This window comes from Cydia strobilella, chromosome 3 (genome assembly GCF_947568885.1).
Source record: "Cydia strobilella chromosome 3, ilCydStro3.1, whole genome shotgun sequence".
Lineage (NCBI taxonomy): Eukaryota > Metazoa > Arthropoda > Insecta > Lepidoptera > Tortricidae > Cydia > Cydia strobilella.
Genome location: NC_086043.1, coordinates 21,383,802 through 21,410,257, shown reverse-complemented (window position 1 = coordinate 21,410,257; position 26,456 = coordinate 21,383,802). Strand labels below are relative to the sequence as shown.

General features: G+C 37.8%; 1 protein-coding gene across 1 annotated transcript in view; it reads left to right on the top strand.

Moving 5' to 3' along the window:
• The window catches only part of LOC134756100 (zwei Ig domain protein zig-8-like), a 660,767-nt gene that overhangs the window by 164,777 nt on the left and 469,534 nt on the right, over positions 1-26,456 (top strand). Inside the window, exon 3 of the mRNA XM_063692913.1 lies at positions 7,057-7,220. Coding sequence (XP_063548983.1) covers positions 7,057-7,220 — 164 coding nt within the window. The remainder of the gene's footprint in view (positions 1-7,056; positions 7,221-26,456) is intronic.

Below are 26,456 nucleotides of genomic sequence, written 5' to 3'. Positions count from 1 at the left end.
AGAGCCTCTGTTGGCGAAAAGAGGAAGTAACGAGACGCCCGGAGCGTGCGGATCGACCGCTATCGATTTAATCTATTTTTATGGAATAAACCTCCAAACCTAAGTGTTTTGGTGTTAAAACGTGCGTGACAGAAGACCTAAGACGTTTAGCGTACCGCCGGCCGGTGTGTGAAAGAGGAAAAGGTGCTGAACGTTAAGAAGAACCAGTCGCATCGAGAGGATTCCGCCATTGCTACAGCATTAAGGTTAGTCCAGTGCATGGTAATCCCATCGGCTATTCTATCTTGTTGTACCGTTTGTTACCGGCGAGTGTAGATATTTATGCTCGATCCAAATTGTTGCGAATTGGCATTGCATCTTACCCAAAACCGCGCTATTTTGCAACATTTTATTGAAAATAAATTTAAATAAATGCTTGTAAAAATGAAACGAATACGCTTAGCCGGTCGCTTGATCATCAACCACTTATTTTTCTAAATACATAAATAAAAAAAATACGAAATTTACAGTAGGCACCTAACATATAAATACTGGGGGGATCAAACCAGGGACCTCAAAGGGAATATAGGTTGGAGCGAGACACAGCGATCAGACCTTTCGTTCCCACCTATGGCCGCCGCTTGCCGCTGCCGCCGCGGCGCGATGTCGTGTCCGGGCCGTTAAACTCACACCCCACAGCCCAGCCTAAGTAACATCCCTACTATACCTACCCAAGATTACACGCGTGTACACTAATGTGCAGGCGCTTCGCAATTTCCGCAATCGTTCAACGCCCGGAAGCAATAGGACGTATGTGCACACGTGCACTATTAAATCTGCATGTAGATACGGCCTTACTTATATACCAACTCTAACATTGTAACGCAAAACGGCTTATGTGACAAAGAAACTCGTATGGCGATTGCACGGTAGTTTTGGAGTTTAGTAAATGTGGATCCTTAATAGGAATATATTGGTTGTTAAGCTCTTTTAGATTGGTGTTTATAGGAAAACACGTGTTAGACTGATGTGTTTACGGAGAGGCTGGGTGGAAATGTCAATTTATGACGTTAGTTTCACGTTTACTTGAACCAGTAGTTAGATTTTTAGCGCTAGGTGCACCTTGACGCTCGTCTTGAGGATTGGAGCGCATCTCATGCACTTTCACTTCATTTTGTATGCACCAAATGAGCTTCAATATCGTATCAAAATAAGATCATAGTTGTAACAAGTTGGTAAATCTAATTTAGGCTCATGGGTCACATACTTAACAATTTTGGGTTTCATTAACTAAAAACACGAGTGACTAAAAATATGTGAGTAAAATCGCAAAGTTAGCTAAGTTAGTATGTCTTACGATAGTTTATATTCGCTTATTAATTGTACTTCCTTTCGATATTGTTGTTTTGTTTTCCAAAATAAACATTCCATTCTTACCTTCAAGACACCTAACTCCATACACTTGTAACATAAATAAACGGTATTTACAGACAAATTACTAACAAAGTCGCATAACAACCGCTTTTGCCGCCACGCCCCCAAATTACACCCTCAAACGAAATAAGTTACTGTTAACCTTTAATTTACCCCCTTTATTTATTTTAGGGTCTCTTTTAAACACAGGCTTACGTATAATGGGTTTTATTACACCGACAAATGATTCTTGTAAAGGGGCCCACTGACTATCAGTCCGCCGGACGATATCGGCCTATGAGTTAGAACAAAAATTTGACAGTTCAGAATAACTGACAGGCCGATATCGTCCGGCGAACTGATATTCAGTGGGCCCCTTTACACCGACACGTCGCCGCTCTGTGCTAAGGTTACTATAGTTGGTCAAACAAAATTGGCAGTAAATAAGAACAAAAAAACTATACTCATCCTTTTCTTTTGGGTGCTAGTACTAGTGTAAGACAAAGATAGTATGAGTCTCTCTGTCTATGTTTGAAATGAGACAGTCCTTTGACAAACTATATATACTGGCCACATATTTTCTTAGTCCTCACTTGGATGGGGCTGACGCTGACAATGTATGAAGTAAGGTCAATACGGATAAGTGTGGCTGCGAGGTAAGTGTGGGAGACCTTGACATTAGGGCCTGATTTCAATGATTAGTGTTTATTGTGAGTTCATACATTTGCCACTAAACGCAACTCGTAATAAACACTAATCAATGTGTAATTTAAAGTACACACTTATCCGTATTTCACAGTTATCCCGTATTTATCTTAGGTATAGTTAACGCTATCTCTACTGAGCTCGTTCACTTGCCTGTACTAACAATGGCATTCTGTTAAACAAAAGCCATTATTTCTTTTGTTTGAGCGTGTGGCCTTTGTGCCTGAGGCTCACACTCAATTGGCCACGCGCTCAGACACAAAGGCCACGCGCTCACACAAAAGAAATAATGGCTTTTGTTTAACAGAATGCCATTGTTAGTACAGGCAAGTGAACGAGCTCAGTAGAGATAGCGTTAACTATGTCTATGTACCTTGTATATTTTATCAACATTTATTTTCCTTCCCATTTATTTAACCGTGTAGAAGCTCTTAGAATCCTTTGTTTTAAAAGGGATTTTAGTGGCAATTTAAGTTTATGTATGATAGAAAACGGATACCTTTTATATTTTATCACGGCTAAGAAACTTACGTACAGTCGCCATAAGATATGACTGTGACAAAGCTTCTTGTGTAAATTTTGTAATTTTGGATATCAGTAAGCATTATACGCGTATTAAAGCGCTCTGATAACCTTATCGTCTCTATCCTTATACTAAAGACTCTATCAGTCCCCTTTCACCGCTCTATTACTACGCTAGTTTGCTCGCTATCGGCAGATTATGCTAATCGCCGTGTATGTAAAACCGATTAAAGCCGACGGAAACACCCTGCACATAGAAGACATGCTATAGATTCACTATGAAGCATTTACGTAACTTCGATGTCACCATACAACACACATAACTATAATATATGTTAGCACAAAGCAGCAGCAAAAGTGCTAACGTATAATATAATTATGTTAGCACTTTTATACTTTATACCTATAACAATATTTTTTTTGGAAATACATAGTTATTGCTGTTACTATCACACTATTTTAAACATGTTCAGCGGGCTTAGCACGGTCGCATTTTTATCGCCTGTCAGGTTCAAACAAGTATGTAAGTGCGAAAGTGACAGGCATACTGACAGGTGATAAAAATGCAACCGCAGATGTTCTTACAACCTGAAAAACATTGCCACTATCTGCCTCTAGCTGCCAAAATATCCTTTTTCGTGTAACATACATTATTACAACATATAATATATGTGAGGTCAATGATTAGTATTTATAGCGAGTTCATACATTGGCTACCTGCTACTTGCGTTTAGTGGCAAATGTATGAACTCGCATAAGCACTTATCAATGTGTAAACAGGCCAAAATGTGAAGGTCAGCCACACTTACCCCGCAGCCACACAATTACTTATTTCTCTATGCCCCCGTATTGACATTTACGCAATATTGTATACGTATATATAACTGTAAGTATATAATATAAGGAAGGCATAGAATTACCCGGAAATTGTGCAGGGCTACAATTCCCAGAGCTTTGAAAGCTCACGCAACCTTCATGCGAAAATTCAAATGTGAAAGTACTGTGTTTTTCTGTTATAATAAAATACTCTTTTCAACACACTTGCTCAAAACGACGTTTTTATTCCACCGATTTTTGGCTCATAATCCTAGATATTAAACACGCGTGCTCTTTCAGTGTATTATTCCACTCGTGCTTTTTCATTATATTATCCGACTGAGTTAAGAAGGTAACTGATTGCTAATAATATGCATGGAAAGGGAGCCTTCTTTAATTGGTCGGACTGGCGGGCACCGGCGCGCCCGACCGCCTGCGCGGTGGCAGTACGAGTATGACAGATGCAACACACAATACTAACTGTTTCAACTATTAAAATTTGATTAATATGAAAGTTTCTTTTTTTCTCGCAAGTGTGTTGAAAAACGTCGTATGAAACGCGTGTGCATTGGTCATTACACACATCGGCTTTCTTATTGCGCCAATAGCGCCAATATCGCCTCGTGTGTGATAACCAACTTAGCACACTTGTATCATAATGTACTATTATTACACACCTCACACAGTTTGCAATACATGTACAAAATCATATTAATACAATTGGATAAAGGTAACATCAGGCGGTCATTGTTACTTCTTCACGCTAAAACCATCTTATTAATAAAATTTTACAAGCCTCTTTTATATTGATTTAAACTAACACGATTTTCACTCGTGATTTTAAAGTTAAACCAACACGGGACTTAATCGCGTAAAAACTTACGTTTATTTATGGCCTGACGTTACGAACGTGACGTTACGTTCGTGGTCACAGGCAGACTGGCGAGGAATTGTATCAACATCTTCTTGCTGCGCGGGTTTTGCGAACTACCCGCACTTGATCTTGACAAACGTAAGTTTTTACGCGATTTAGGGTCGGTTGCACCAAACCGTCTGTCACCATTTTACCGTTCGCTAAATTTTATTGTATGGAAAGTTTCATAGGGCTTCCGGTTCGAGCGCCATCTTGATAGTTAGCATCGTGATTAATTACTTTGTTTTTTGCTCATTAATATTGTTTAAAGTGTAATATCGATAGCTTATTATACAGTAAACTAATGTGGTAGTGTGCAGTGAATGGAGAATTAATTTTGAAGCGCGTTTAACCACCATCTTGGAGTCAACGGCCGGTAGTCCACGTGCTTCTTGTAAAGTCTAGCTATCGATTTACAAGAGCTAACAAATCACCGTACACTGTCTTGTACAACCGTACAATTTTTGTCGTTTTTAAACCTCTTAATACCTTGATACTGGCGAAATAGTCCCACTGGGCTGAAGCCATAATTTTAAAAGAAGAAGAAGAAGAAGGAAAGTTTCATAGTTCTCTGCTACTTGACGTTAATCAGTCTGTTAATTGTTGTTGGTGCAACTGGCCCTAAGTCCCGTGTTACTTTAAAATTATATGCCTCTTTTAGTTAATTTATGTTTAATGCCTTTCTTACAAAAATTTGTTTTTTTCGAAATAATAAATTAGGACCAACGATAATTAGCTATTTGAGGCTTGATAAACAAGCAAAGGAGAGAAAGTACAGTCGGCAATGAAAGTGTAACGATAGTTATTTGTGCAACAAGAGAGGGAAGTTGGTTTTTCTTGCGAGTGTTTATTTTGAGTCCCGAGAAAGCGAAAGACTCTATAATTGAATCACGAGCGAAGCGAAACACGAGATGTAAAATAACTTTGCTCTCGTGTTGCACACATAATTTTTCACCTCAGTAGTGAGAACATATTAAAGGTTAAAATGTATTTCGAATTACACAGAGAGAAAAAAAAGTATGAAGTGGCAGTTTATGGCCTCCACTAAATTAAAAAGCTACTTTGTTTCACTCCCTGGAGTGAGGAAAGTTGCACTTTCTTCACTCCCTGGAGTGAGGAAAGTCGCACTTTCCTCACTCCAGGGAGTGACGAAAGTAGTCTTGTTCGAGCTGCTGAGGTGAAAAAAATATTTCTGATGTGTTTAACTCGTCAAGTGTCGCGAATTGCGTAGCTTATGAAATTTTCACGTCGTTGGAACGTAATCTCAGGCAGGTTGACGCTGTGAAGTAAGGCATAAGCAGCGTAAGGCTACGTTAAAACATTTTGTGCTTTAATATTGCTTGGTGACGCTTTGGAAGTGAAGGGATTTTAGCAAACTCGTAATTTTTAAATGTAGGTTATTTCTAAGTACTATAGGGACCATGCGCGTTGGAGGGTGTGCCATCTTGTGGCCTGAATCGGAACCATGAACATGTACATCACATGTACATTGACACTTAATGCCAAAGCAAGTGCTTCCATCTTGTGGGCTACTTTGGAAGCATAAACTACACATTTACGCCTCGCGCCAAAAATCTGACGTCTCCTGTGTGCCCCCTACAGTTTATGCACGCTGCCTATCATGGTGTAACCTTACGACAAGTAGGTCCAATATTGACTTTTATGTTCATCTGTCAAATTCCGATCTGATATTAAAAAAAAACCGTATGTTCTCAACACGTTCTCAATGCGTCCCTCTTGCAGTAGTACGAGCGAGATGCACTGAATCTAGATGTAGTTTATAAAGGTATTATAGTATATAAATATTACTAGTTTGTATATTGGCGTTAGTATTAGAATTTATATTTAGAAATTTTTTTTTTCGCATCGCACTGCAATCACCTTAACAATTTCTGTTTGGCCCAGTGGTTGACTGGTAGAGAATGCCTCAAGGCATTAAGTCCGCCTTTTGTACTTGTTCTTGTGCAATAAAGTTTAAAATAAATAAATAAATAAATCTACAATGACATCAAATTAACATGTTTCTGTTTGAATATGCTTTATATATTTCCTAATAGATCTTTGATATTAAAAAGTTACCTCGGCAAGCATATTTTCCTGTTTGTTTACTCTGATAAAAATGCTGACCTTACCATTACGTTAGAGATTTCAAGACTTTTTGTTCACAACACCGACTTTTTGTCCACAACGCCGAGTGCACGAGTGCTCCGCGCCGTCTAACGATGATTGATTGACGCGGTGTCGTTGGCCGAGTGAAATTTTAAAAAATGTCGGTTTACTCCATTGTATTAGCATTGATGCCCTAGTCCTGAGTTTTTATGAACTTTGAGTTTTATTGTATCATTTTTTAACTGCAATTGTATTCATTAAGCTTCATTTGTGTTGTGCAGATTAAAATATATTACGGCGTAATTTAACAAACTTGTAGAGCTTAGACGTAGAGCTGGGACTACAATACAACTAAATACATTATTTTATTTCGGGCTCATACAAATCCTATGTTGTTAATAACTGAGAATATCCTATCAATTTCGACTAATATCTTTGATATCAATATTGAACACTTAATCGTTAAAATAATTGTATTTAAAGCAGATTTTGCTAATTTAATTTAGAGGGTTATCATGTCATCCTGCATATATTAAAACTAAAATAAGTTATTTCCGGTGTTGCTACAATGTGTATTTATTATAATTTTTTTGTTACAGTGACAAGTGACGTCGCCGGCGGCGCGCCGATCAACTCTCTTCCAGGCGGCGTCGCCGCGCGCCTCGCGCCGTCCTTTGACGCCGCCACGCCGAGAAACGTCACAGCACTAGTGGGCAAGTCGGCGTACCTGAGCTGCCGCGTGCGGAACCTTGGGAATAGAACGGTAAGTTGAAATTAAATAAAAGTTTATTCGGAGGAACTGTACAGTATATGTTATAAATATTAAACATTGTTGTTCCGTAATTGTTAGGGTGACTGCTTTAGTTATTGGCCGTTTCTAACAAATCAGAAAGAAACAAGCCAATAAAGGTCTTATTGTTAAGAGTGGCCAGTACGAGTAACTATAACCAGTCACCCTACGTTATACCATAAATTAAGACATGTGAAAATTGTTTTTCCATGACATGACAAAGCCATGTATGTGAACATCAATTGAGTGCATGCAATTTCTAAATTATGAAGCATAATTTATTATAATAATAGTTAATGTCATAATACTTTTATGCTAAAATAATAAAGCCTAACAGTTAAGGTAATAGTCATGTTTTATAAAGATATATATAGGTAGATGCCGGCGGCGTTTGTCTTACGCCATCTTTCGGCAGCGTCGGCGCTGTTATGCTGTGATATGTTACAACACTAGTAGTAAATACATATTATAGTAGAAGTCTGGATATTTTTTAGGGATTATTAATGGAAGTAAACCTCCACTGTTCATGTGTATATCTCTTAGCGGACATGTATACATGAATCATAGTGACCAGACTTCCAGGGTTGTCCGTAACAAATGCCTGTCTGTAAATCTGAGTCTCGAAAACACATAGTAGACAGTTGAAATTTTCAACAATTGACTACAATTGAAATTTTCAAGATTGACTCGAAGTCTCATTTAAAATAAAGAGACCTTCAAGAAAAGAGCGTTATTTCAATCTTAAATGCCGGCAACGCACTTGCAACCCCCCTGGTGTTGCAGGTGTACATGAGCGACGGTAATGGCTTACCATTTGACGATTCCTCTGCTCGTTTTCCTGATATATCATAAAAAACCGGCCAAGTGCGAGTCGTACTCGCGCACGAAAGGTTCCGAATCTATAACAACAGCAAAAAAATCACGTTTGTTGTATGGGAGCCCCATATTTATTTTATTCTGTTTTTAGTATTTGTTGTTATAGCGGCAACAGAAATACATTATCTGTGAAAATTTCAACTCTCTAGCTATAACGGTTCATGAGATACGGCCTGGTGACAGACGGACAGACAAACAGACGCGTCTTAGTAACAGGGTCCCTTTGTGTACGGAACCCTAAAAAGAACATTAAACGACATTCCAAATGAGTGATTAGTTTCCAAAAAAATACTTTCTCTGCTGCGCATAAATAACGATTAATAGTTACCTTTTCCGTCTAGAAATACCTTTTATCATAAGGCGGAAAAAAATCATTTTTATCCCTAGCAATAGACAGACGCAGTTCCCCAAGTTTCCTTTCGTAACAAGCAGAGGGAAGATCGCAATTATCTCGAACAATTAGAGGGCGCCGGCCGCAACGGAAACGCAACGGAGACGCAGCGTGGGGCGGCCATTATAGGTCAGGCTTGGAAGGATATTCGCTGAGATGGGTTTTGTCAGAAGGTATTGTTATAGAAGTAGATGTGCGTGGCAAATATTTCTGTTTGTTGATATTGCACGGAAGTCTTTATGAAGTAATTATTAAAGTAAAGCTTCGTTAGGCGCGACTGGAGGATCTCAGATTTTTTTCCTGACGGAAGTAACGCTCAGTAGTGACACACGCACACGGCGTCAAAGTGCCAACATAGCGATAAACATCATCGTCAAAGAAGTTTTACTTCAATCGCGCGTAATGACATTAATTATTTGGTATAGATAAAATTTTCTCTACTGAGCTCGTTCACTTACCTGTACTAACAATGGCATTTTGTTAAACAAAATCCATTATTTCTTTTGTGTGCCTGAGGCTCACACACAATGGCCACGCGCTCCCATAAAAGAAATAATGGCTTTTGTTTAACAGAATGCCATTGTTAGTACAGGTAAGTGAACGAGCTCAGTAGAGAAAATTTTATCTATACCTAAGTTGTTCTTTAACTAAGTACACTTGACTTAGTTAAAGAATGAGATTACATATATTATCTGCCCGAACCCTTGGAAAACATTCTTAACCCTCTGCGTTAGTCTAAAATTTATTGTGCAAATACACAAAGACTCTTTCATAAGTTTAAACTTGGTTATTTCATAAATAATTATTATGATAATTCGGTAACATTTGTTGCGAAAATAAACCTCAAAAGTGAAGTTTTAAAATACCCCATACCTTAATTATTATTATTTTAAATCACAATTTACACTGAATTTAATTTGAAATTCAAAAATAATTTTAAAAGAAGTATGTACTAAAGGCCGTTGCGAATGAATGCAATTATTTTGTATTGATGATTAATGACGAAATCGAATTCAATATTCAAAACGATCAGAACATACGGAGCGCCGCTTTGTAGTGGAACGCAGCGCGTTTGGAGTTTTGTGACGATGACAAATCATTCAAAAGTCAGGGTCGTCTTTTCCTTAACAGGTTGCTAATTAGAAAAGTAATGCTGTATTACATTACTTTTTCGAAAACGTAATATTACACCGAGATAATAATGACATCACACGGTACATCGCCGGAGCGTGAACAGCGCTTGGGCGCGCGCGAAATGGCACTAACTTAGTGCGAGTGGGATAACAAAGCGATGATGGCATGGCGAACAAACATGATACTATCACAATCCGTCCGTTGGCTCGTTGGGTGGACGACATCCGGAAGATTGCGGGTCACTTCTGGATGAGATTAGCTCAGGACCGGGACAAGTTGCGTACTGGAAGAGAGGCCTATGCTCAGCAGTGGGCGATAAATGATCACAAGTGGCACTATACATTACGCGCACTCTGTATATACTTGAACTGACCATTCATATCGGCGCGTCAATCTATATAAAATCGTGCGGTCGTTCGCGCTCGCCTAATGAGTGATGTTTAAAGTAATGGTTGACTTCTCGGAGTGATACGTAATGCCATATTACGCATTCGAGAGATATCTCATTTGATATTACGAGCATTACCTACACATGTCTATAACTAATGTGATCTTACCTGCACCATAGAGAAATACGCCTGCACGAACATTAGGTATTTTCTCAATAGGGTTGATGATAAATGTTGAATTTTATAACAAAATCTAGAGAATGAGCAATTCTACACAATAATGTGGACACAAAAATTTTAAAAATACGAACCTCAAAAATTCAAAATTTCGTGTTTTGTTGCTTCCAAATAAGAGAAAAATAATGGTTACATTCGATTTAATTTTAAAAGATTGTACATAAACGCAATATTTCACCATCACAATCGTTGCAAATACGACCAGGGGCCACTGGTCGCGATTCAGTCGTGTTTTAACAAAACGCGCTACGAAATCGATGCAATAAGTCGCCGTGTGTTACTTCCTCAAAGGTAAACAGATTTTAAAACTCAGTTCGACGACGTAAACAAATAGTGCAATAATATTTCATATTAATTAAATACTCAAAATACGATTGTCGGTAGATCGAAAAAGCTCTGTTTACGACGCAGTCTGAAATGATCTGTTTTTTTTATATTTTTGTACTGAACATTATAATCCCGATTAATCTCCGTAATATTAAAGTGAAATATTATATTGTTTAAAGTGTATTTACACGTCTCGCTCGTTCAGCTGCGTAACTCGGCCCGGAACTTTAACCTGGTTTCATTTAGCGCCACTTGCACCATCCCACTAACCCGGGGTAAACCGGTTAAACCTGGAGTTACCATGGTTACCAGTACAATTTGATACTGGGTGGGTTGCGCTCCCTTTTCAGTAGGTAGGTAGGTTTCCTAGGTAGGTATTTAACCTTGTCCACCAACTTGCAATGGGCTGAAGCTCAACAAAATAGGTGGTACATAGTATGGCTTGATTTCAATGATGTCAAAGCGCAGGCCCGACGCATTCATCCAGTTTTTTTACAATTTTAAGCGCTAAATTACGTGACAATTAACCGCCGGCTGTGACTGACGGCCGCTCGTAAAAAACGCACTGATTCGACAAAATCCGAAACAGTGGCCCCGGCAGATTACAAATGGCGTCATTTTGATAAGGCCGTGTATATATTTTTACACTTTTTTCCTCTTTAATATGATTAAAATATACCGGTTGATTTTTATGACTGGGAGGTGAACGGCTGTAACTAAATTGCATAGGTTAACTTCGTGAAACTGTATTCTAAGAAGCAAAATATATACACCTCCTCCTCGAGTGGGGTCTCGGTAGCTTAGTTGGCAGTGCATGGACTCGTAATCCAGAGTCGCAGGTTCGATTCCCGCCCGAGACAGTGATTTTTCCACGTTTAATTTATTTCGAAGCTTATACTGTATAAGTACCTATTCGGTATTCAGCCGAATAACGCGCAATGCTCGACCAACCGTCACCGTTTTACCGTTCGCTAAATTTTATTGTATGGAAAGTTTCATAGTTCTCTGTTGCTTGACGTTAATCAGTCTGTTAATTGTTGTTGGTGCAACTGGCCCTTAGTCGCGTAAAACTCGCGCGCCTAGAAGATGTTGATGTCAACTTTAGCCAGTCTTCTCCGAGACCACGGGGACAACGCCGTCCTCGAAACGTCGGATGTAAATTTAAAAATTATTTTACGCGATTAAGTCCCGTCGTTTTGAATAATAATGAGTAAAAATCGTGAAAGTTTAAATCAGTGAATTGAAGAACAGAATTTTGTTTGTTCTCTCCATTTCCAATCCTCCCTGTGCTGAACAAATCCCGCCAATCCCGTTGGAACGAATCCAAGTCGTCCGGCCATCTCTTTCTCGAGATCTGGCATGTTGTACGCAAAAATATTGTCTCGTATCGCGTATAATTAATTTAGAGTACATCTCGATGCTTCGAACCTGCTGCTGTTGGTCGCTGTTGAGTAACTGTTTACCATCAGGGGATTCGTCGTAATGGCCCTCTTAGAAGTAATTTATTAAATTATTCCAGGAACAATTTCTTGCTATTTACCTAACAAATATTCACAATGACAGAAATCCAATATCTCATGAACAATAGCACCCTAATATGCTTATCTCGAGCTTAAATCAATCAAGTTCCTTTAATAAGCGTTAATTACGAGCGAGAATTTCACTCGCAACGAGTTTTGTTTTACGACTTTGTTTGTGAAAGGGGGTGGGAAATGTTTTGAAGGAGGAAAAACGCCCGTTTTTATGACAAAATTTCTGTTTGTGATAATATTGTTTAATACTTTTAATTAATTAAAGAAACTTTCCTCTCTGCACCAATTGTATTTATCTTTGGGTGGTAGAGAATGCCATTATCTTGTGTAATAAAGTTTAAATAAAGTAAATTATGGCATGTAATTAAGAAGCTAAAAATTTTAAAAATAGATACCTAGTATTGCCTGAGTAGGTATGGGAAAACGTTTTCATGCCCAAAAAAATTAAAAATGCTTGAAAATGTACTATATTTGAATGTCTGTGAGTACTAGAAGATGTCTGTCACAAACTTTTTCGTATATATTTACAGTCAAGTCAAGAGCGAAACCACGGATTCTTTGGTAAATTTCAATACAGATCGATCCACATTACTATTGACTGTATCTTTACAACGAAAGCGATGGGTTATGGGTTGAGAGCATGGGCTGCCATTTCTGGGCTCCCAAGGTATGACGTCAAAGGAAATGTGAATTGTTTGATGTTTTCGCTATAATCATTAAGTTTTAATACAGTTTCTAAAGCAATAGGTGTTTGGATGAAATTGGGAATGTTTGAAATCTTCGACAGCCTTCAATTCTGTTAATGTATAATTATGAGACCAATGGTATCTAAATAATGACATGTATTGTGTGTACATTTATTGGGCGAGCGTGACCAAAAAATCACATCATTTAGATTAGCGTTTCTTTTTTTTTTGCCTTTTTTATATTGTGACCTTTTTTGCCACTTTTGTTTTTTTTTTTACTACGTCGGTGGCAAACAAGCATACGGCCCGCCTGATGTTAAGCAGTCTCCGTAGCCTATGTACGCCTGCAACTCCAAAGGAAGTGAAGAAAGGCTCTGGCAACCTTACTCACCGGCAGGAACACAACACTATGAGTAGGGTCTAGTGTTATTTGGCTGCGGTTTTCTGTAAGGTGGAGGTACTTCCCCAGTTGGGCTCTGCTCTAGATCTGGATTGACATCCGCTGTCCTGTGCCCTACCACACAAAGCGAAAGGTCATTCACAGTGCCCATACCTCTCTTTTGGACGAAGTTTAAGGACATACCCCCGGGTCCGGACGTAGTTTAAGGACATACCCGGGTCCACTTTTGTGTTATTTCTAGTCAATATCACGAGCTCTATAAAAAATGTCCCAAGGTTTTTTTTTATTGTGTTACCATTTCCCCATATACTTTCTATGGCGGTAATAAAAAGGAAAGTTTGAAAAATTTATGGAATATTTGCGACACTTTTTTTCTCCTTTAAGGATAAAAAGGGCTCGTGATCCTGACTAAAAAGAACACAAAAGTGGCAAAAAAGGTCACATAAAAAATGGCAAAAAAAGTCCCCCCCGTTCAAAACCATGACAATATTTTTTAATATCAATCGGGCTTCTTGTCGTTTAGCTATCATTAATATGTACGCGTTCTCTCTGATCTAAAATGTATGGTTTGTAACAACTCAATCTTCAGCGGTAACCATGAATTGAGTGCACATAAATATGTAAGTGAAACTGAACGTTTCGCTTTGAACTTGACCACATTTATTTGAATTTCAAAGTCAAATTTTCGTTTTATACTATGGATTACAAAAGAGATTATGTGACTTCCGTTTCTAGAATAGATATTTTGTTTTGGATTTGAAATTTGAACCGGTATCGAGATAAGTATTTATAGATCCTAAACCGAAGCTTTGAGCTGGATTAGTATTTGTCTCCTGAACTGTGAAGACAGATTATTCATTTGTATTTGAAGACAAGGAATAATTATTGAAACGGGATTTTTTGGAAATAGTTTTTAGTTTAAGACAATAATAATATGAAGCATATATTCGTATAAAAATAATGATTATATATGTAAACACATTTGTTTGTAAAAACATTGCTTTTTGCGATTTTACGATATTAGTTTCTTATAAAGTTGTTCGCCTTGATTGCGTCCTGCGCGGTAGCATGGTCGCGTTTTTGTCGCCTATCACCATGCCTGTCACGTTTTTATCACATCAATATCTTCTAGCTGCGGGAGTTTTTCGTTCTAACCGAACTTGGTCTTGTTTATCAACTTGAACGTTTTACACACTAGATGTCACTCGGTCGACACAACTCTGAAGATAGCGATTAAGTCCCGTTTTCGTAATTATTCATACGTAAAACGTGAAAGTTTAAATAAATCAGTGTTTACGTATCATTATTAAGTAAACACTAATGATGTAACTGACGCTGATGCCATGCACTCTTATACATACATACATATAATCACGCCTATTTCCCGGAGGGGTGGGCAGAGACCACGGATTTCCACTTGCTACGATCCTGACATACCTCTTTCGCTTCCTTCACTTTCATAACATTCCTCATACACGCTCGCCGGTTTAGGGTGCTCTTGACCTGGCCTTTCTTCAGGATTTCCCCGATCTGATCAGAGAAAGTCCGCCGAGGTCTGCCCCTTCCAACTCCCGTTTATACCTCTCCCTTATACACTCTTTGCTAGCCTTTTGTTAGCACTTTTGTAAACTGAAATAAATGTCGTGTACTAAGAAAAAAATACCAAGGCAATTTTGTTATAAGTCCAAAACCAAATATACCAATGATATTGAAAGGTCAACAACCTTAGATACTCTGAAGGCATTAGAAGTTTTGAAATAAAAAAGCCAGGTCATCCCCTAATGAGTTAGATGGACGTGGGTAATTAGGTCTAACTGCCAAACTCAATCAATTAACGTGAAATGGTTCCCCTGTCGATAGGTTTTCGATTTTTACGAGCCGATTTTTCGAGATTTTTAGTTGACTAAGTAATTCATGATTGATGAGATGTTTTAGGGTTTAAATATATATTTTGATGACCGGACTGGCCTAGTGGGTAGTGACTCTGCCTGTGAAGCCAATGGTCCTGGGTTCGAATCCCGGTGAGGGCAATTATTTGTGTGATGAGCACAGATATTTGTTCCTGAGTCATGGGTGTTTTCTATGTATTTAAGTATTTATATATTATATATATCGTTGTCTGAGTACCCATAACACAAGCCTTCTTGGGCTTACCGTGGGACTTAGTCAATCTGTGTAAGAATGTCCTATAATATTTATTTATTTATTTATTTTTAAATAGCTTTTCTTGTGTCCCACTGCTGGGTAAAGGCCTCCCCTCTGCCGCCACTCATCACGGTTTCGTGCATGGTCCCGCCAGTCGCTGCAAAAAGCGTCGAGGTCATTCCGCCATCTCTTTGTTGGTCTGCTTCTGCCTGACTAGTCTGCGGTGTCCATTCAGTAGCCAGTTTAGCCCACCGATCCGGGTGCATACGGCAATTTTTTTTATCAATCAGATTAATGTGAGTAATTAAAATGAGCAGGAGGCATATTTTGCTACTGACACGTTACTGATATGATTTACTACGAATGATGAATTCAGTTGAAGAATCCAGATAAAATTCATAAACCGTTATTACAGTCAGAATGCGCGTCCTCTATAAATTGAAGATATCAAAGAATATCTTGTAACTGCGTTGGTGGTCCAACAGACAGCGACCAACGCGTGCTCTCTCTAAAATGCTCCTCGTTATGGACCGAAACATGTCGAGCAATCATCAGCGAGCAGTGCTGGCAGCGGCGAGTGAGCCAGTTTAATATATTTAATATATCAGTGTCTCACGGAAGTTTTGTTATTAAAAATATATGGAATGGTTTACGTCATCTACGAAAACACGGCACAAAGACAGTAAATCAAAGCAAGATGTTTGTTACTCCCAGACAAACTGCCTTGAAAACTTTAATAGAAAAGACAACAAACATAAATTATACTACTTATTGGAATACATTACTTTAATGCATAATGTGCTTCTTAACTTCCATTTTGTTTGTTTGTCATCAGTCTGTTTAAGACATTCAAAAAGCCGTTAGAAGTTTTAAAAGGATTCCTTGAAAGGGAAACTAAGATCGTAAATCTGAAAACTCATTTTCTTTGATACGTGAGCTACAGAGGTTGTATTTTACCGCTTTAGTTCATATTTATGCTTTAAATCGAAAGTATTAAGAAGAGGAAAGATGATGTCCATTGTATGGAGAACCAAGCTTGCCGGGGATTCTTAAGATGATCGATTACATTATTAGTATTCACTGAAAATATTTCTACCGTATTCCTCATAGGTACACAACCGGAGCTGCAAGGCCTAGTTTGCCCGTATGACCTATTTTATACTGACACTCGTATGAGTAAATAGCATAACTTTATACACGATGCCTTTATCCATTTTAATACGAATTTAGTCAAATGGGGTGAGTAGGGTTCGCGGGGAGAGTTGGGTTATGAATGGGGAGAGAAGGATTGAAATGGGGGTGAGATGGGTTTTTAAGGCTACTGCTACAAAAATAATGTATTCCAATTTAAAATAGCTATAGTAATACTCATAATTAAAAAAATCGATCCAACAATCTTCCAAAATCACCCTTGTATGAAAACCCATCTCACCCCAATTACGAGGGACTACGGGGGGAGGTGGGCTTTCCTGTTTATCGTTAAAGTTATGAAATGGAACTACCCAAAATAAAATAAAAACAAAAATACAAACGTCCGCAACACTTATTATATATACCATTCAGTTTGCATACGTAAAAATAAAATGTTATCGAGGTTTGAATGTCAGTTTTGCTCCTACTCATCCCATTTTACGGTACTCACTCAGGCACTGTTAGTGCTTGAAAATAGAGACCTAGGCTCTCCGAAACATGTCGCGCCAGTGACTAAAAATACGTGAGTGAAACCGCTAAGTTAGCTAAGTTAGTATATGTCTCACGATAGTCTTCTATTGTTATTTTATGGCCATTAAAGTATCTAAGGTTATAAAAATCTCAGATTTAACAGATGATTATGCAAATTAATTCGCAAAACATTACATTCAGTTAGCAAAACAACTTTGTTGGAAATTATAGTTTGACAAATAAACCTTGGAAGTTACATAGTATTTTGTCCATTAAAGTCAACTCAGAAAATCGAACAACTCTTTATAAACTAAACTAGATTATTGAGTACAACTTAACTGTAGCCAAAGGCACAAGTTTTAATCACTGTACTTTTACTAATAGTTCAAACTTGATAACTCTTGTTTGTACCCTTTTATTAACGGCAAACTTTTTAAGTGAGTTTTCGTACTCTGAATATGTCTTTCTTCATAATTTTATTTTTGATTTGCTGCCATCTGTATTAGTGTGTGCTTTCCGGTATAATCAATAACAAATTATCTTTTGGTCAAACTAGCCAGTATTTAATCATGTTTTGGCATTTTTAGGGTTCCGTACCCAAAGGGTAAAAACGGGACCATATTACTAAGACTCCGCTGTCCGTCCGTCTGTCTGTCTGTCACCAGGCTGTATCTCATGAACCGTGATAGCTAGACAGTTGAAATTTTTACAAATGATGTAATTCTGTTGCCGCTATAACAACAAATACTAAAAACAGAATAATATACATATTTAAATGGGGCTCCCATACAACAAACGTGATTTTTTTGCTGTTTTTTTTTTCCGTAATGGTACGAAACCCTTCGTGCGCGAGTCCGACTCGCACTTGACCGGTTTTTTGATTAAGTAAGTTAATATTTAGGCTAATAAAACAGTTTATCTCACGTATTTTTATTTTTGTCTCTTATGCGACATCTGCCGCCAGCATCGAAGTGTTGTGACAGTGTAGTGGACATACTGAGTCCGTGCTGTGTATCGTTACAAGTGTTGGGTGACCCAAACCCGCCAACGTACCCGCCTACAACGACAGCGCGACAGATCATTTCGTGATGGCATCAATTTTGTTGTAGGTATTATTAAAAGATAATTAATTGTAACTGTACTATAAGTACCTACCTATAGTTATGTAAATATGCAAAAGCAAATTTAAGCTCAATTGGACACAAATATGTGGTTAACGGCATGCACATTGAGAGTCAAGAGTATTGCACACCAAATTCTGGCTGATTGTGATGTAACCAAATACTAACCCTACCACCATTTATATCCACTCACATTCAAACAATAAATAATTTGTATTATATTGTATTGTATTGTATATTTTTAACTGTATGTATGTTTCTTATGCGAACTGCCAAGGAGTGGAACGCCCTGCCCGGGTCTGTGTTTCCGCATGAGTACAATTTGGAGCTCTTCAAGGCAAGAGTTAATAGGTATCTCATAGGTAAGCGTGCTCCACCGTAGACCACATCATCACTTACCATCAGGTGGGATCGTGGTCAAACGCCTGCCTATTCATCATAAAAAAAATAAAAAAATAACTATGTTTATCTAAGTGAACCCTAACCTTATACAATAAGACCATCGCACATAAAACTACGATTAATATATATAGTAGCTTCCTGGGTGCGGCTTTCAAAGGCGAGGTGAGAGTTTCGCAGATCCCGACAAAGAAGCGACCAAAGTACCTAGCCTCAAAGGACTGAGGCAAGGTTGATGAACTAAAGATCAAAGGGTTTAAAGGCTTCGTTACTTATGACGTCTATTTTATTTAAAAAGCCTACAGTTCCTAAGTAAGTTAGAGTTATAGAGGCACTGTTAGTGCTTGAAAATGGAGACCTAGGCTCTCCGAAACATGTCGCGCGAGCGACTAAAAACACGTGAGTGTAACCGCTAAGTTAGTTAAGTTATAGAGTGATCTGTCTTTGTCTGCTTTGATTGACGTTGGTTGAACTCACCCCGAGTTTCCTTAATTAAAATTTTAATCGAGACAAAATAGAGTCGGACCAAGCAAACTTTGCATGGCATTTCCAATGACAAAGTGTGGCCAACTGGCCATGTCATCATTAATGGCAATTTGTCACTTGACAAGTTGACACTATCTCAATTTTTTCTGTTCAATTCGGTCCAAAGTTAGCTTAGGCTGACTCTACTATGCCATTGCTATTTGGACCCTGTAAGGTTATTAGGTTAACTCGGCGCCGTCGACTGGACAGAAACGGCTTTGGACAGAGTAGCATGGCGGTCTTTGGTGTCGGAGGCCAAGATCCACTTCGGGTCGTCGCGCCACAGCAGTAAGTAAGTAAGTAAGGCTATTAGGTTAGAGCAGAAACAATTCTACCCCTAATATCCTCCTACCTCTAATTCCCGCCTTGGCCACCGGTGGACTTGGTGTATAATATATATTTCAGCTTTTCAGTTTATAAGAAACAATTCTAAACGTAGAATTTTCTCCGCTGTCCCACAAGACGGCATTTTTATAACCTTAAGGGTACAAAGGCCTTATAACTTTACTGCAGATACAAGTTATTGTATAAATTTTCACAATCTCAGAACATTAAATATAATTCGCCGAAACATAAAGCGAAATGCGTTCAAGAGTCCGAAGAGCAGGCTTTTGAACTGGAAAGGACCGTTATGTTTTATGAATGCAGTTTAACACGTTCCCTGTGTATGCATCATATGTGTAGCATTTTAGGGTATATATGATACGTGCATGCATCACGGATGATGCACGACCCCTTGTAAACTTAAAGCATTACCAAAATTTACACGTGTGAGCTAGATGTTTTTTATTTGCGTGCACATACTGGCCACGAAAACTTTGACAGAAAACACGTGTGTCCGGATGACATTTTCTATAATATTTCCTGGTTATGGCTGTTACAAATATTAACACAAAAAATATACATTTTTATTTTAAATAACAAAACACAACGAATTAATTGCATTTAAAGCACACGATAATTTAAATAAAATAATAATCAAATAAATTTGTAAAAACCTAATCAGAAATTCCTGGAATTTTTCTTTAATGGCAAACATTGTAGCATCGAAGAGACACTGCTTTTTACTCATCAAATACTGTCTGTTTGCTTCGCCTTTTTGCTAGCTTCTGTAGGTGTCCTCCCTGTTCACTGAGTGTTCAGGCATCAATTTTTAGTACTCAACGCGTTTTCTAAAAATTGTATTGTTACGGCGTGGAATTTTGGTCAGTTCATGGTGGCGGGATAAGGTAGATTTAATCGATGGTCCAGCCGAAGGTTCGGTACCTATCTTTAATGGCAAAAAGATAGCTGATGACTATTTCGTGGCCTGTCAAAAGAGACTGCATTACAAATCGCAACAGACATCAAATCAGCCGCAATTTTTTATACCAAAAACAAGTCTTGCGAACAGGTGATGAGGTGATGACTTGTCAGCTGATCAGCTAGCTATATCATGCCTTTCTTGGCGCGATTATAACCTAATACAATTTTTGTTGTCATAGTTTTCCTTTTTATGGCATAGACTAATGTAGACCACAGATATAAATCCAAGAAAAATTACAAATTGCCTTAAAACGTGTATGAATGATATGTGTGATGCACTGAGCAATGAGCTAGTACGTGCATACGTTACATTGTGGGCACCAGTTTAAAGCTCATACGTGTATGCATCACATATAGGCACCAGTTTGAAAGCTCATACGTGTATGCATCACATGTGGGCACCAGTTTGAAAGCTCATACGTGTATGCATCACATGTGAGGCACTCGGGAAAATGGGAAGATAGGAAAATCGGTCCTCATTAATGGTGTTTTTATACATAAATATATTAATATATACTGTATAAAAGGTATTTACAAAAAAAGAAAAATGCACGCGAGGAGTCGATTTCTTGTTCCCAGTTACACAGGGAACGTGTTAACCTCGAGAAATGGAGGATTTCACCCGAAAATAGGTGTTTCTTATGCAAATGGATTAGAAGCATGAGCTGTAAAGAGGAGGGTGGAACTGTGCACGGCTATCTGATTCCCAAAAATGTTTCATCTCGACTTAGGGTTGCCATACGTCAGGTATTCCCCTGACATGTCAGGATTGTTCGTCCCTTGTCAAGATTTTTAATCCTTCGTCAAGATTTTTAATCCTTCGTCAGGATTTTTGGACCTCTGTCAGGATTTTTGGTCCTTTGCCAGGATTGTTGGTTCTATGTCAGGATTTTTGATCCTTCTTCAGGATTGCGGGGGACTTGGCGAGTGTCAGGGTATTTCAGAAACCTCAACTAACCACTAGAAGCTAGCTTTTTAGCTTTTAACAGTTGGCTAGAGGAAAGGGAAGGTTATGCTAGTAACTACAACGTATTATTGTGAGTTTAGAATAAGGTATTAAATGATTTGGATTTTGAATAAATGACCGTCCAGGAAATGTCAGGATTTTTAGGGTGATATCCGGACTTTTATCAGGATATTCCATTTTTTCATCTCTCAACCCTATCTCGACTGAGTTATGTTGTAACTGGTTGTCTTGATATCAGGAGACAGCCATGCGTAAATGGGTGTTAGATTTACTCGTTGTCATTAGAGGTGACGACAAAAGTTAAATCTATAAACCCAACGTGGAACGGTCCAGTATTATACATTGTCGGATTATCTATAGAATCTACATAAAACTGAACATGAGAGCTTAATTTGTTAGTTGTGACTGGAAAATAAAACCATTATTATAATATGATGCCTTGATCTGGTGATCTTACTATCAAATTATCAGGTTATTCGGATAATACAACATTTAAAACTTTCGCGTTTTGAACATAACCACCACCACAAGTGAAACCTGTGTTGAAACGTTGGTAAATAAAGGTAACAAAATAAATTCGCATTAGACCCAGTTGTAAATGTGATGCGTGTATTCGGATAATAGGTTACAAAATTCATACACCCAAGTTAGCGAAACATTAATATTATGACCACATTGATATGATATGATATGATATGATATTTATTTATTTCATAATATTAAATTGCATTATTTATTATGTCAGTATATATATAAGAATTAATATTATGATCGTCAAGAGTACATTATAAAATACGAGATATCAAATAAAATACCGTCCAATGTTCTTTTCCAAACAGCTATATATTTTTACGACCTTATGTTGCGATGAATTATATGCCCCGTCGCCTTATATCTCCGTTACTATTAAAAGTATCAATATAGAATCTACTACCGCTTGAGACGGTACGGCTGGCCTGAGGCAGGACGTGGTATATGGAGTTTATAAAAGAAATGGGAAGTGGTTTGGCGAGTAGCTGCGGTTAAATCTGAAATATAAATAGAAGAAACAGTGAAATATAAAGAAGTAATAGAAGTTAAAAAAAAAACGAACAAGTGCAAGTCGAACTCACCTACCGAGGGTTCCGTACTTTTTTGTATTTGTTGTTGTAGCGGCAACAGAAATACATCATCGTGAAAATTTCAACTGTCTAGCTATCAGGGTTCATGAGATACAGCCTGGTGACAGACAGACGGACAGCGGAGTCTTAGTAATAGAGTCCCGTTTTTACCCTTTGGGTACGGAACCCTAAAAAACGGTGTTAGTGTTTGTTAGGTGTGAATCAAGTATAAAACAGATAACTAAAAAAGAAACAACGCAAGTTAAAACTGCTCAGGCAATGAATTTTCGTACAAATTTGCTAGACTAGGCCGGCAAAATGATCTCAAGCGCACGTCACGCTCACATTGAATTTGTACCTATTATTGGTTTCTTAAATTATACTTTCACGATTTTTTTATAGCACGGATAGTATTTGCGGGCCTTGTGTTCATGAAATGGCTCTCGCTCTTTATATCGCACTCGGCCGGCAAGACCCTCCGTCTTGGTTTTAGGGTTCCGTACCCAAAGGGTAAAAACGGGACCCTATTACTAAGACTCCGTTGTCCGTCTGTCCGTCTGTCACCAGGCTGTATCTCATGAACCGTGATAGCTAGACAGTTGAAATTTTCACAGATGATGTATTTCTGTTGCCGCTATAACAACAAATACTAAAAAAATACGGAACCCTCGGTACGCGAGTCCGACTCGCACTTGGCCAGCTTTTATAATAGTAATGTACTATTTTTTTAATTTGTTCTACAAGGAACGTGCAACACAGTTTTCCTTTTAGGTTAGTAGATAAGTACGGTAAAATCCGTTAGGTTGTCAGGAAACTCGGTCTACAGTATAAAACTTTAAATCCTTTGTAATAAACTAAAGTATTATCCATGAAATTGGATACTGGACGTTAAAGATAAAGGTAGTTTATTATTCAAGTAGGCATATTACAATGCGCTTATGAACGTCAAATAAAGCTACGCCGGCTCTAACCCTACACCTCTGCCCCGAGAAGTTTTAAATCCCCCCTGAATTGGAGGAGGGTATCCCAATATGGGACCGGCAACAAACTCGGCAACATCTTTTCAAAACATTACATCTTATAATTAACATGTATTACGAGTAAATGAGAAAGAAATACAATTTAAATTACTGTTAAAAGCACTAACTCCGTAAAAGTGAGTTTAAGGAAGTGTACCAATTAAACATCCCGACTCTAATAGGTATCGTTAGCTGCTGTTAACAAAAATTACGCTCGTTACACCGCTAAAGTAGTTGTTCCGTGTGTGTTGATGGCTCGATCAACAGGTGATGCAATTTTGTATATAATAAAATAGGGTTTTTGACTGATAGGCTAAATCCACAGTTCTGGAATGACGCTTAAGATTATTGAAGTGTGTAAAAGGGAAGCCATTACAAGCAAGAAAGAGGCAGACTACAAATAAAAAAACGTGACCACTTTTGAGCCTTATAGCGGCCACTCGAATGTACCAAAAACCAAGGAGCGAACTGGAAATGAAAAATCAAGCGTACGAAAATACGAAAACACGCGTATATACATATCGACGCGCCAAAAAAGTCAATTAAAAGTTTGCAGTCACTGAGGACAGTAATAAATACGCATAATGATATTTAGTGATATTTTCATTTTATTTATATCTGTGTGAAATTAAATAGACAATCAATAAGGCTGAATAGCGTAGGTATAACTTTCGTTTAATCCGGTCTTGTTATTTAATTTATACTCGGCAAATAATTTGAAAATCATCTTGATCGAGCTGTATAATTCATTAGTAAATGACGAGAGAATTTATTTACTCAGACCCTTTCCAAAGTTAATAAACTCTAATAGTCGATTGAATCTGAAATTAAATTAATTCTCAAACTCCGAACGGTTTACGTGAACGCAGTTGTAAATGACAGAGCAAACTGCGAGATACAATTTGCGCGGTGTTGATATTAGACAGTCGAGAGATGGTCAATGTAAGGCACGTTGGACCGTGTCCAGCCTCCCGGGGGGTGGGACTGTCCCCCTGAGACAGGACACACGGGCCGGCAATGCGAACCGATTGTTGAGGGGTTTCATACTCGAAGATCATAGCTTGAAATTTTATCTAATATTGAGTTTTTCGATTTTATTGGCATTTATCACTAGTTCAGAAAGAAATACACTTTTGAAACAAGAACTATCTAGTTCTAACATATCTATGTTTCAACAGATATATAACCTACATGTATACCTATATACCTAAGAGTTATAATCTCAGTAATAGTTCAAGATTAAAATTATTTAAAATTCAAGATTGAAAGTCTTGTGACACGAATTTTATTACACGAGTCAAGATTTACAAATTGAATCACAACTGACCTTTTTTATTTGATTAATTGTTATTTGATGCAAGAAATTAAGAGCCAACAGGAGCCGAGACCAAACTCAATTTTGAGATTTGAAAGAGAATATCGTCGTCGCGCTGACGGGGGCGGTACCGCGTACCGAGGGACTATCCCAGTGTGTGTGGTGCACGCACACCGACGCGCACGTTATTTGCGCTCCTCGCCGGCCTCACGCCGCTCGCGTTTTTAGTAACTAAATTCAATATCCTTCTACAACCTGCAATCTAATTAACATTTCGAGTTACAGAAAAGTAAAAAAACATAACATAACATGGACATACAAGAAAACATTGTTGTATAAAAACATACAAGATAACGGCTGTTAAATTAATCCAATTAAATATTTTTAAATATGATAAACAAAAATATTAAATTATAGTCGTGAGTATTTTAAAAGTAAAACTCCCTTATACCTTGATTTTAAACAAAGTATTTTACTTATAACTTACTTGGTTCGTATGAATTAGTGACATACCTAATTAAAAATGAAAGCTATAACTCCCGCGGGAACAATATAGGCCTTTTCCCTTCAGTACACCTGCATGAAATAAGATCTTTTCGAGCAAGCGTCTTGAAAAACAAATTTGCCGCTCTCCGGCTCCGTTGAATAGAAAAAAAGAAAGCCTCAGGTTAGATAAAATTATCATAATAAAGAAACATGTGACATGTGATATTTCTTACTTTGATGTAATTATACAGTTTTATTGATGGTCCGTTTTTTTATTTATGTGTCAGATTTTGATAAAAATAGGTATAAATTGAAGAGCTCCTAATTCTGATCGGAATAAATATGAAACCCAATAAATAAATAAATAATAATAAATATTAAATCAATATTATAGGACATTCTTACACAGATTGACTAAGTCCCACGGTAAGCCCAAGGAGGCTTGTGTTATGGGTACTCAGACAACGATATACATAATATATAAATACTTAAATACAAATAGAAAACACCCATGACTCAGGAACAAATATCTGTGCTCATCATATCATATCATCGAACCCAGGACCATCGGCTTCACAGGCAGGGTCACTACCTCCTAGGCCAGACGACCGGTCGTCGCCCAATATTTTGGGACAATAGTCTAGTCTACAAAAGGTTCAAGGTGGTGAAAAAAATAGTGTAAGCTGTTCGCATAAAAAAACCGCAAATCGATGTACAGGTTAGCCGTTTGGTACACGTATATACTAGTCAAAACAAAAATTTTGACCCGCAGTTCCTAAAAAAAATTCCCTTAGGAGGGGAGTGCTGAAACCTTTTTTTGTATAAAAAAAAACTTTTTTTTTAAACCTATCGTATACTTCTCATCTATCATACGAAAGGGCTTTTTGAAGCGATTCTGAAAATATACCACATCATTGCATTTTAGCCATTTTTAGGGTTCCGTAGCCAAATGGCAAAAATCGGAACCCTTATGGATTCGTCATGTCTGTCTGTCTGTCGTCCGTCCGTATGTCACAGCCACTTTTTTCCGAAACTATAAGAACTGTTGAAACTTGGTAAGTAGATGTATTCTGTGAACCGCATTAAGATTTTCACTCAAAAATAGGAAAAAAATAATTTTAGGAGTTCCCCATACTTAGAACTGAAACCCAAAAATTTTTTTTTTTCATCAAACCCATACGTGTGTGGTATCT